This window comes from Dermacentor albipictus, chromosome 1 (assembly GCF_038994185.2).
Source record: "Dermacentor albipictus isolate Rhodes 1998 colony chromosome 1, USDA_Dalb.pri_finalv2, whole genome shotgun sequence".
NCBI classification, from domain to species: Eukaryota; Metazoa; Arthropoda; class Arachnida; order Ixodida; family Ixodidae; genus Dermacentor; species Dermacentor albipictus.
Genome location: NC_091821.1, coordinates 162068149 through 162081008, shown reverse-complemented (window position 1 = coordinate 162081008; position 12860 = coordinate 162068149). Strand labels below are relative to the sequence as shown.

Genomic DNA, 12860 nt, shown 5'->3' with positions numbered 1-12860 from the left:
GCCACCACTGCACCAAATTTGACGATGTTTGTTACATTTAGGAAAAACTTGAATTATAGTGACTGCTGGTTTCAAATTTTTCATTTAGGTTGTCAATTTTGATTAAAAATTCGCCAAAATTGCAAATTTTCAGGAAACGAAACTATCGTGTTTACAACTCTGTAACTCAGCAAGGAAAAATGATATCAGAATTGTGTGAATTGTGTGTGATAGCACATCTAAAATGGACAGAATTGATATGTTACACTTGAATTTAAAAGAAATAGTGTTATGTAAATACGGCTTTTGCAGAACCCTTGTACACATCGTAACCAATTCACATAAGATAAAAATTGACATACCAAATTTGTCCACTTTGACTGTTATAATAGATGCCGTTGACAGTACCGCGATACTGTTCTTGATGCAGAGCTATCAGATTGTAAACGTCGTGCTTCTATACTTTTCGAACTTTCGAATTTTTCCAAATATTTTAAACAAAATTCAGGCCCTAAATCGAAATTCCACTTCCAACAGACACTAGAATTTAACTTTGTCTCTCAAATGCAACAAACTTCATTAAAAGCGATCTAGAGGTTATCTCAGAAAAGCGTTTCTCTGTTTTACATGTATTTGAATAGGCCGCATCGTAGTTAGCTGGAGCTAAACATTCCTCTTAAATAATTTGTCGAGGGATCAAATACACGAATAATAATTGCATTGCAATTGCCAATGACGCTGCAGACGAATTCTAGAACGCTATGCACTGTCAAAATAAGTAGAATATGTCATTTTTCATAAAAGAATATACTCATATGTACCAAAAATTATGCCCAAAATAACGGATATCAATGCTTCCATTTTTTTTTTTGCTATTTAATACATAAAGAAAATACCACATGAACTTTAGAACTACTCCAGTTCGAAACCAGCAAAGCAGTGCATGCCGCTGATATGAAAAAGGTAGAGGCCATGAAATGAACAAGTTAAGGACAAATCTGTTAATGAAACTTTGTCATTCAAGAACCGTGTTTACATTCATGTACGTATGTGCAATTTTTACATCCTTCTTTCAACCATGTGCTCCAAAGCTTCACAGTGGCCAATGAAATGCGATGTTCAACGTACACGGCAGCAATACGGCGTCTAATTTCTTTCAGGGAAATACCTTCCGCAGTCAAAAACTGCACGGCACCACGCTGTTCAACTTTGGAGTTTCCATTATGTCACACAGCCATGTTCAACCCATGCGTATGAGAGCATTACAGAACTTTTATCCTCACACCTGCATGTCACTTTTGTAAATGAGACATCCCTCTCTTCTACGCTCATGCCTCGCAGATAATGAACCGAACTATTATTGCGCGGGGTGGGTAGTCTCACTTTCATTTAACTCGCCCTGGTACATTACACATGTGAAGATACAATGGGATACACAAATGCGAAGATAGAGCTTGATAAAGGGCAAGAAAGTGTTACTGCAAAAAAAAGTTCACTGCACGTATAACGAAACTTCGCAACAAGATATTTAAATATACGTATAAGTCTCCAATAAATCTACGCATCTAAGAAAAAGTCACGGTATATAATGCGTCAAATAAGGCAAATAAACATGTTGTGCAGTCACAGGTTCACAGAATCCTAAATGCCAGCCCCCTTCCATCCACTCCCGCCGATGTATCGGGCGCGACGGAAGACGGCTAGCTTGCTCTCCGCTTTTTTCCTTTGCGCACACAAGACAGTCACCATCGTCGGCTCACCCATTCCAGCCCCCCCCCCCCCCTCCCCTTGCGCTTTCCCTCGCATACAGCATGCGGCGCTCGGTAACATTGTTATCGCTCTTGGTCTTTATACGAAACATGAGGACGACGATGACTGCAGGAAAGTGCCTGGAGTATCCATATAATTGCAATCGCAATAATATGATAAGAGTATCCGGCAACTGAAGCGTCCCATGACTCATTACTTTCCGCAAAGGAAAAAGTAACAAAATCGAACTTTCACCATGCGACAATTCGCTGCACCACAGCAATGTATGTTTTTTTTTTCCTTTTGTGGGGCAGGGGCACCGAAATGAAAATACGCAAAGGAATATATGTTGACCACAATCGAATGCCTATATTGCGCACTTAACGTGGCTATCGAAGAAATATCGAAAAAAACGTGAGACGCTTGGTCCCCCAAGAACCATACGCATACTGTTGGGTATTCTACACCGGCGAGACAAGACTTTCTGAAGAGGTTGCGCTCAATCGAACGTGGTGCAATCCGTTGAGTCCCCACAGTGATGGCGGCGAGTGACCATTGTTTCTTTTTCTCGTGTGCTAGCCGGAAAGCGTCCAAAACTTTGCCAGGCAAAAATCCACTCGGCCAGAGAAAACCAAACGCGCACCGACGTGCGCCGCGCGGTGGTCGAGGCAACACGGGAAAAACGTATGCGCTCTGGTTGGCTCTGGCAGCCCGCGGGTAGGGTAGCGAGAACAAAAAAAATGGAAGATGCTCAATGTGTCCTCACGAATAAAAGTCAAAGTATAAAAAAAATATATAAGAACGTAGTTACCTTGGCTGACTTTAGTGTCTTGACATGGATGCTTTGGCGTAGGTGAAAAAAAATGTGATATTTTTTTATGTGACATCACAGCACAAATGAACCACCACAACGCTTCATCTCATCGGACCTCGCTGCGTGCTTTGCCAATTTGTCTACTAGTGTGTTGATTTGTCTTGTCTCGTTTTATGTTCCGATGTAAGAATTTAGAATAGTCAATGCACCTTTGACGTCAAATGTTTATAACAACATTAAACCCACAAAGTTCCGAAATTGAAAATCTAAAGCACAACTGTGGAAATGTCCACGCACCTTTCGCATCATAAGTTTATGAGATTTATACCCATAAAATTTCGGAATTGATATCCATGCGCTCTGTGAGATTCCGTGGCCTCCGTGAGATGCCACTGCGAGCCCGTTTGTCATCAAAACGCCCTTGAAACTTTGTGCTCGTATGGAGCTAATTGGCGTTATGTGACTCCCGGTATATGGGCGTTGCCGCGAAATCCAGCCCGAGTTCGCAATTTTCGCCGTCAAATGTATTTTAGAGCATGAAAAAGATATTCTAGACAAAATCCAGAATGATTTCTGGCGCCGGGGGTTGCTTTGGTCGGCGGTGCATGGACAGCGCGAAAAAATTTCAGGGGGGGGGGGGGGCTGAAGTCCTATAAGCACCCCCCCCCCTGGCTACGCCCCTGCCCCGTTCCCATATCGCCAGCGCGTACAGGGTAGCCAACCAGACGCATTTCTTGTTAACATCCCTGCCTTCGCCCTTTATTTCCACCTGCTCCTCAGTTATTGCGTGCAGCCCTAGGGAAGCTGCAAGCAGTCTCAGCCAAGTAGACACGCGAAGACCAATACTGGAGTCTATTCAACCACACATCGCTCTCGGCTGACGCGGCGCTTGTCGTCTTCCCATGGCTTCCGGAAACATCTCGACGCTGATCTGTTCTATCTATACTACAACGCCATAGAAGAGGACAGAACGTATATATAATATTATATGTAATAATGAGCAAAAAATGCTCATCGCTTTAGAATGACTACTTTCTTGCCGTTATACAGAAACACAATTTTGTTTGAGCGTCCCGGCTGTAGGGGCGTTAATATTTCCCAAAAAGGCATCCCATTAGCCTTAAGCTATCGCCTAAGGAAAGTCGTTCGAGGTAAAAGAAAAGAAAAACAAGAAAAACGTTTCGTTGCTCTCTCACCGTTTTCAAGACAATTTGGCGAAATGGAATCGCGTTTCACCGTTTACTCGTGCTATACGTGAGCGGCAGATTCGAGCCGACGGTGAGTCAATGGCGCCACGCGGAAGGACCCGGCAGCCTGGAAGTGCCCCACGAGTAGAGTGCAGTGATTAAACGCTAAACCATCGTCCATTTTCGGAAGCAAAAGCTCATATATCCTAATTTGTCTCGCGTCATTGTGTCCTTTGTAATAGCGCTGTAGAGAATGAAAGAAACATTATCGCTTTTTCAACGAACTCTGGAGCTTTTTGACCATATATTAACCAGAACAGACTACGGTGAAATAAAGACAAATATAAGGGTTTGTCGCCAGTCTGCTAAAAGGAAACCTTTACTAGGAGTAATAAATGCCCGTGTCCTTGAATCAGCCTTCAGAGGAGCACAGCGCAGAATGCGACAAGTATGAAATAGCAAGAATGACAGCTTATCCTAGCTTCTGCATGTTTTCTTGCCAAAACTGGCCCAAAATACCCCCTCACGTCCTTCCGCCATGATTTCCGTGTCACGCACGTTACGAACGCTTGCTTGTACGAAATGGTTTGCAGCCAGAATGTTTGGGGAAAAGTCTAATTTATATAGGCACTATTCATACGTACATTGTGCGTGTCTTATTTCTCCTCTGCACTTCCTTAAGTATCCGTGACGTCATGCTCCGTGTACACTTTTTTTTTCGCTGATGTTTTTTTTTCTTCATGCAACAAATGAGCACATATAAACTCTCTAATGTCCTCCGTATTGCTTACCGATTCCACCACCACCTTTCCGGCCTCCTCTCCCTTCCTTTTCTTTCTTTCAATTTTATGCATTAGATAATCATAAGCGCTTCACTGTCATACGTTTTCTTTTTGTACGTTTTCTTCCCGATAGTCACTTCATGAAATATTGCATGCTAGAGATAGGTTTTTCGCGTTGCATGCCTCATTTACTTCTGCCTATTCATTTGTCTGCATGCCATGACTTCATACTCTTTCTTTTTATACAAGGAGGCCTTAGGAATATTTGTTATGGACCTTGATTTCTTTGTGAATTATTGATGTTATTTAACTCCACAGCAGTGAAAGAGCACGCAAACGCGAAAAAATGAAAGAAGGGGGGGGGGTGGGGGGAGAATGGTGCAGTCAAATAGAGCAACTATCAACATTTTTTATCGCTCTTGTTATTGTTGTTTTGTTTTTTTGTTCACGGCTTCAGAGCACAAGTGGGAAACTGGAAGCATTCTCGTAGGTTCAGCTGTAAAATGGAAAATAAAAATAAACTTTCGAATGCAAGGAAGGAAGGCATGCCTATATGTTGGCCTGAGTAAGTTATAAATCTACTGGGGTTCTGGGCCTCAGGGGCCCCAAATTTGTATGGATGCGGCCATAAAAGCTCATAAATGGTAGAAAGAGAAAATTCAGCCATGCATTAAATTGCTGGTTCAATTTCGCATATGAAAGAAAAGTAAAGCCAAAGTAGAGCGTTCCGCTATCGTCAGACAGCATTGGTGCAAGCCATCAAAGTAGGAAAGCTGCTTTTTTTTTTTCTTAAAGGGGACGAGGGAGTCGGTAGGGGGGGTTCCTTTGACTGGGTAGGAAAGTGAGCGCGTCGATAGCCATGTTTTTGGCATTGTTATGCTTGCTTGCACAGGGCACACATGCAGCTTTCCTAAGCGCACAAAGTACGCTGGCTGCTTCTGCGCAATTTATCACAGGAATTGTCATGTGTCTGTTTCCTGGGTCTGTGTTCCCCCATAACATACAGAACTAGCACGAATAAATTTCACTTATCGTCACTGATGGCTGAGTACATTTCGATTTCGTATATTCAAATATGTCCCCACCCTCCTTCCTTGTATATAAGACCGTGCTGCTGGCCTTCCAGATGTAACTCGGCATGTAAATTTTATTACCATGTAAAGTTCTGGATGCTGTAACCGTGATTACATGTTTTCTCGTGAGGGACTATAGCCTTCTGCACGACATCCCCATGATCCTCCTTACAATTCAAACCAGCCACATAGCGAAACGCCTTCGCGATTTCATTCGAGAGAAGGGCATAAATGATGTGGGAAAAACACTGATTTCAGCCGAAGTAGACACATCCGGTTTGCTACCTAGCACTGGAGGACTCGTGAGGGGAAAAAGCGCGAAAGCAGAAACGTGGAAACAAAACACGTGCACAAGAAAAACACACAAAATAACATCGAAGTTTCAGAGTCGGTCTAATAGATTGCTTGAGCGTAGAAAATTAAATAGCATCCTTCATCGCCTGCTGGTGTCACGAGCATAAAGGGCGGCACTGCAGGTTCGTTGTAACCGAAAACAGTCCGTGGTTGAGACGCGCTCGGTCATGAGCGACTGCCTCGGTGCACTGTAGCGAGGACAGCAGCAAAGACCGTGTTCGATAGCTTCCTCGAAATTGGGAGCATGACAGAATCCCGTTGGATCTGGAGGGAACATGATGAATGCAAACACAGAAAACAAAAGACGCAATAACGTTAATGTTTCCGTTCCCACACGTTGTTCACAATGAAACTAAAGGCGATAAGGGAGTCGCTTAAGTCTGTCGCATAATGCGACCGACACCCATCGCCCACAGACAATTAACTACCATCGTTTCGGCGAAAAGTTTCCACCATGGTTTGGATATGAAGCTACTCTGATAAAGACGCATGGTTCGATTCCTATATTTCGCCCGCATACGTGCTTGATCCCAATTAATAACATGGCTTCACGAAACACAACGTTCAGCAAGCGCGCTCGATGACATCTGTTTCTTCTTGACGCCGTTTTGATGCTGCTTTAGCGGCGTCTCGAAGTTGCCACTTTCGCTGATGTATATGTACGGACAGTTCGTGCACAAAATAGCATACAACTCACCCGCGAATTTTCTCATCCTTTAGTTTATCTATGAGGTTCTTCCCCACTGTCATTTCCTCACTTGGCTTCCTCATAGGGTCGTCGCTGCCTCAGTGGTCGCAAGCAGCTCTGTTGGCAGTTTGCTTGCGAAAAGCAAGGGTCTTGTAAAGGTTACACCAAGCCACAGTTGACAAAGAACAGTTATGTCAGTTTAAAGTTGTCCAGATAGAAGACGGACTCGGAGACAGGGGCGCTATAACGTAAAACTATTCCAAACTTTTCTATTCCTTTTCTGCAATCAGCCTTCCATGATTGGTCAGAAACTTTTTTGGGCAACCCCTACTTCACCTGTTTGTCACGCGACGTCACGAAAACCGCGATAGCTCCCCATCTGATATGGCGTGTGCACGCTGATTGTGCAAATTTGATTGAACAATAGAAAAACAGTTATTTCTGGTTCGACACCTTTTCGCCATTAGTCCTCGACTATTGGTAAAACGTTTTCCGGCTACACCCACTTCACCTGCCTGTCACGCGACGTCACAAAACCGCAAAAACTCACTGCCTCAAAGTAACATGTACGCGTTAAAGGTGCAATAATATGCCCAACAAAACTGAATTTTATTCTGAATAGCCGCAGACTGCCCCGTTGCGAAAGGAATAAAACTGGCTGCCACCGATCGCTCAGGCACTGGCTACTCGCACCTGCCAAAGAGCATAAGCTTATTTGCGTGTAATAAAACTTTTTGCGTGGCCGTGTAACGTTTTCGACCGCTTTCGGCACGTTTACGACCTCGCTCGGCAAGCTTTTCTTTGCTGAGGATCCTTTTTAGCGGCATTCTCAACCTTCCGTTGCATGCCGCCGCAATTTTCGGCCACACACCGCAATATAAGTAAGGGAAAGCAGACCAATCGCAGACGCTGGCACCACCCTCTTCATCCGGTTATCGATTTTCACTGCTGTGGCTCGGCCCCATCGAATCCCTCTCCACTTGAGCATGCTCCCCTCCTCTTGTCAGCCAATTAGATAAGGCAAGCCACTCAGTGTAGGCAATGTTATTCGTTTTTCAAGCAAACAAAAGTCACCTCCTACGAACGAGGAAGGCGTTTGATTGGTCTGTTCAGACAACCCTGCGGATGACCGCCCGATGCTTCCTTCGGCGGTTACGCAAATTTGACGACAGGAGATTAGAATTAAAACATATTGGAATAGTTTTACGTTATAGGTCCCAGGGGTCCAGACGATGCTTACAGGTGTGCTGGAAACTTGGCGTGCTTCACGCAAACTGTGTGGCATCACGCACGAGCATGGTAAATTTTGTTGTTGCTGCACGTGTTATTGGAAGCAGAACGGGATCCTGCACGCCCTCTTGAAGAGCAAACCGAGCAGCGTCATCGGCAAGCTCGTGGCCCACTAATCTACAGTGGCCTGGAAGCCACTGAAACGTGAGGTTGTGCAGTTGTTCGGCGATACGATAAAAGCCTTCTCGCGTTTCTATTTGGTCGTATGGTACACTCTACAAGGCGGATACAAAACACTGTGCAGGTGTTTTGGGATCACTCAACACACTCCATTTTAGAGTTGGTTGCTCAGGAATCAAAAGAACCGCGCTACGAAGAGCAGCAAGCTCTACAGCTTTCAATGTTGTCCGGAAGGAGGTCTTGAGGAAGGTCACAGATTCAGCAGATCCACCCACAGTGAGCAATCGATCAGTGTAAATCTTTTTACGGTATTTGTTTGTCTCCTGTATAAAAAGTAGATATAGCTGCAGCAGAGCTGGTACCATGAATCCTACCTTGGTCCAGGTGCCTTGTACTTATGGTCGAACTTGTCGTTCACTTGGCACCAGCGGTGAACCGGTAGTGTCGCAGGAGCCATGTAAAGTGACAAAAAGGCAAACAAAATAAGGCGATATCGCTTGACAGAAAGAAGCACGCGTGGCCGGTTTTGTGGCATCAAAGCGAGGTAATTAGTAGGGGCGTGAGCAAGGTGCCTGCCTGACGTCGTACACTCTGAGTGCTTTCAATGTATACCGCGTGAGTAGTGACAGTGCAGTCATGAGCCATTGCTATGGTTCGTGCAGTCGACCGGACACATTCTGATATTCCAGGACAAGCCCTACAGCCTGCTTGAATACTTTCAACAAAATTTCACCAAAGCGCTGTGCATGCCATCGACACCTGCAGCCATTGACAGATCTAGAAACCTAAGAAACAACGTATTCTTGGGGCTCATACGTTGACGTTTATAATTACCAGACAAGTACGAAAACCATTATCACAGATAGTCTTTGCCAGCCATACTACCCCAACTGAAGCTTGATGCGCCTAGTAAACCGGCTGGGCATGATACCGTATTCAGTCACAAAGTTTTTAAGCCATAGCCTTATTCGCCACCCACGTGAAAATTTACGCACGCATTACTTTAATTTCCAGGATTGACTGGCCGCAGTGACCATTTGTAGAGGTGACATGCACATCTTCGTGTACGCGCCGCGGCTTTTGTCTTCTTTCTTTTAGTGACGATTACCATTCTCAGATTCACCATCGGATCTTTCCCTAGTAACTGTATATAACAAAGCGCTCACCGAGTTTCGATGAGTCTTTTCAAAACGCATAGCAAACGCATTGTAGCTGTAGCACACGTCAATTGTACACGAATAAAAACACTGCTGCCGTTTGAATTTATCTAGACAGGTGATCAAGGTGTTGAACTCTTTTTAGCTACAATGCTTGCATGTTGTAGCATTAGGAGCTAGTAACATTAACTAATCATATTGTCACTCCACCACCTGTTGCTAGGAAAGCGGTAAATACGTACTGTATTTCCGAGGAGCTGCTAAGATTATTTGGGTAATTTTTTTGCCTTTTTTAGAGTGTTACTGCAAAGTGTATTTTGTCAAGCTTTACATGCCTTCCTTCTGTGTGCCAGTGCGGTTTTCTTCTGTGCCGCTCTTTCTTTCTGTACCTTAGTTAAATTTCTATTGCTGCGTTGCGTATAGCTAACTCAATGTTCCCAAAACTGCGGGAAGCGTTCACATCAGCGAAGAGCAGTAGTGTGTTTTTAAATTTCCCTTTTTCTGCACACCTTGCCATGTGCGGTTTCGCCATGCAGTTAGAAGTACGTGAGGTCCGAAAAAGTGAATTTATTTAAACTGTTTGTTTCTTGTTTGCTTTTCCTCGGGCAAGAAAAGCGCGACTAAATGGGTCCCCATTTACTCGCCCACTTTCCCTTTAAAAACATTGAACGGATTGAGGTAAATGACCTAAAATATGGGTTCGTGTCACTTTGCGAGTATATACCTATGTATTTATGCGCCCGATTATTCATTCACTTTGTGTGAGGATTTTGTTAGGTGGTTTGCTGTGTCTCCATCGTTCATTGCACTGAGAAGCAGCCGCGATCTGCGTCGCCTGTCTCGGCACTCTGGATCCGACTTTTTACGCATGAAAAACGACATGGAGGACAACCTTGGTAACGTTCACAGAGGCGTAGCAAAGTAGACTGTGAGGAGGTGGGGAGAATGGTGAGGATGAAATGAGGAGCCCCTGCAAGCTGAACCTTCCTTCTGTGCATTCCCTCGTCCGCGTTAAATTTTGTGCTTGTTCCTATTCTAAAAATATGTACCAACTCGCCCAACAACGCACATTACTATGAACCTTCTTGTTGCACCGTAATTGTGATCGTCGAATAGTACTCATGAATGAAGGTCCCAGGGAATTATCATTTCTTCTGCAGGGCACCGGAACTCAATTTACACTCCCTGATATCAGACATGCGATAATTTCCCCCCTTCTGTTCATAGGCCTCGTGGTCATCCCTGTAAATAAATCCGTTTTCACCATCGTTCTTCTATTTCGTTTCTCGAGTTCGTCCAGGGGTGCCTTGTTCTGCGTAACGTGTAAACAGCTGCATTTCTTTCTTTCTTTCTTTCTTTCTTTCTTTCTTTCTTTCTTTCTTTCTTTCTTTCTTTCTTTCTTTCTTTCTTTCTTTCTTTCTTTCTTTCTCTTTCTTTCTTCTTTTCTTTCCTTCTTTCTTTCTTTCTTTCTTTGTCTAAGCGCTTCGCGTTTGGATTAATAATATTGCTCAGCGGACGCGAACGTTAAACGTCCATTGACGCGGATGCTCAGGTGCTACGTCGTTCTTGTGCAGATCTCCGGTGCCATCATTGCGTCAGCGGCGTTCGAGGTGCTGCTGGGCTTCACGGGCATCGTGGGTTTTCTGCTCCGATGGGTGACCCCGCTGGGCATCGCACCCTGCATCGCGCTGGTCGGCCTGTCGCTCTTCGAGGAAGCCGCTCGGCTGAGCGCCGGCAACTGGGGCGCCTCGTTCATGTTGAGTGCCCACTTGTCCTTCTGCCGCTCTCAAACACGAACGTGCATTCTGCTGTGACTGGTCGACCGCAGTGTCCACTACACCGACCCGCGAGCGCACGTACAGACACATGCGGGGTCCACACACGCAAAAAAAGAAAAAAAAACCTGGGGCCCTATAACGTAAAACTATCCCAACATGTTGTTATTCCAATCTTCTGACCTGAAATTTAATGACCGCCGACGTAAACATAGGGCGGTGACCTGCAGCGTTGTTCGCACAGCCCCCTCAAACGCTCTCCTCGTTTATAGGAGGTAACTTTTGTTTGCTTTCAAAGCGAATAGCATTGCTTACTTTGACTGCGTCCTCTTATTTAATTGGCTGACAAAAGGTGAAGAACACGCGGAAGATGGGAGGTTTTCGGTGGGGCAAAGCTAGTGCAAAGAAAGTAGGTAACCGGATAAAGAGGGTGGTGCCGGCGTCTGCGATTGGCCTTCTTCCCCTTATTTAGGATGCGGTGGCTTGTCAAAAATCGCGGTGGCAAGCAGCGGAAGGATAAAAATTCCGCCTAAAACGGGTCCTTACCGAAGAAGAGTGCATAGAGCGATGTCATGTACGAGTAGAAAGGGCTCTGCAACGTTCTACTGCCATGCACAAATTTTTATTTACGCAAAAACGTTCTCTCCGGCAACAACGAGTAGTCAGTGCCTGAGTGATCGCCGGACAGCAATAGTCCATTGCCAAGGTGGAAGACTGGGCCTGTTGGTATAGCATCTTAGAGGTCCTTTTGAAACGGGGCAGTCTCCAGCTATACCGAAAAAAATAACTTAGTTTTTTTTTCATATTAATGCGCCTTTAATGCCTAATGTCACTCGGACGTAGTGCGTTTTTACGGTTTTGTGACGTCGCGTGAGTGACAGGTAAAGTGGGCGCAGCCCTAATCTTTTGAACAACAGCGGGACTAACGGCGAAAAAAGCATAGAATCGGAAATAATTATTTTTCTTTTGTTCCGTCTAGTCATGCAAAATCAGCGTAACACGTTATAGCAAATGGGAAGTTTTCACGATTTTCGTGAAGTCACGGGACAGACAGGCCAAATGCGGGTGGCCCGAAAATTTTTGACGATTGTGAAGAACTGATTGCAAAAATGGGGTGCTATAACATAAAGCTATTCCAAACTATTATATTCCAATTGTGCAATCAGCCCACCACGACTGGTCAAAACTCTTCGGGCCAACGCCCCCCCCCCCCCCGCCCCCCCCCCTCCTCTAATTCACCTGTCTGCCACACGACGTCGCTAAAAACCGCGACAGCTCGCCATCTGACATGATGTGTATACACACTAATTATGCATGAATTGACCGAACAAAACCAAACAAAATATTTCTGATTCGGTTCTTTTTGGCCACTAGCCCTCTGCTACTGGTCAAAAGTTTTCGGGCTGGGCTCACTTCGCATGTCTGTCACGCGACGTCCGAAACTGCGAAAACTCACCGCGTCAAAGTGGTGTGTACGCATTAAAGATGCCTTAGTATGCCGAACAAAACTGATTTTTTTTCTGAATAGCCAGAGACTTCTCCGTTCCGAAAGGAATAGGAGATGGCTGCCCACCGATCGTTTAGGCACTGGCTATTCACACTTGCCTCAGAGCAAATGTTTTGCGGGGCAGTATAGTGTTACGGAGCCCTTTCGGCACGTATACGCCATCACTCTGCCAACTGTTCCTTGCTGAGGATCCGTTCTGGCGGCATTCTTGTGCAGGAGAGGCACGGTAAGATTCGGCGTCCGATGCGACTCGCGGGGCTGCTTGCTCCGGCATGCCGCATACAGCGATTCGGGGCACAAGTTACCTGTATCCAAACGAGCCAGCAACGCGCAAGCTCTGCCTAAATCCAGGGCCCCTGCAGCGTGTACGCTCGAAAGATTTCAT

At 45.2% G+C, this 12860-nt stretch overlaps 1 protein-coding gene across 3 annotated transcripts in view; it reads left to right on the top strand.

Annotated features, from left to right (window-relative positions):
- LOC135911360 (solute carrier family 23 member 1-like) overlaps nucleotides 1–12860 on the top strand; it is a 189421-nt gene that overhangs the window by 106686 nt on the left and 69875 nt on the right. For all 3 annotated transcript variants that reach the window (XM_065443600.1, XM_065443615.1, XM_065443607.1), the window contains exon 7: nucleotides 10768–10949. In XM_065443600.1, the coding sequence (XP_065299672.1) occupies nucleotides 10768–10949 (182 nt within the window). The remainder of the gene's footprint in view (nucleotides 1–10767; nucleotides 10950–12860) is intronic.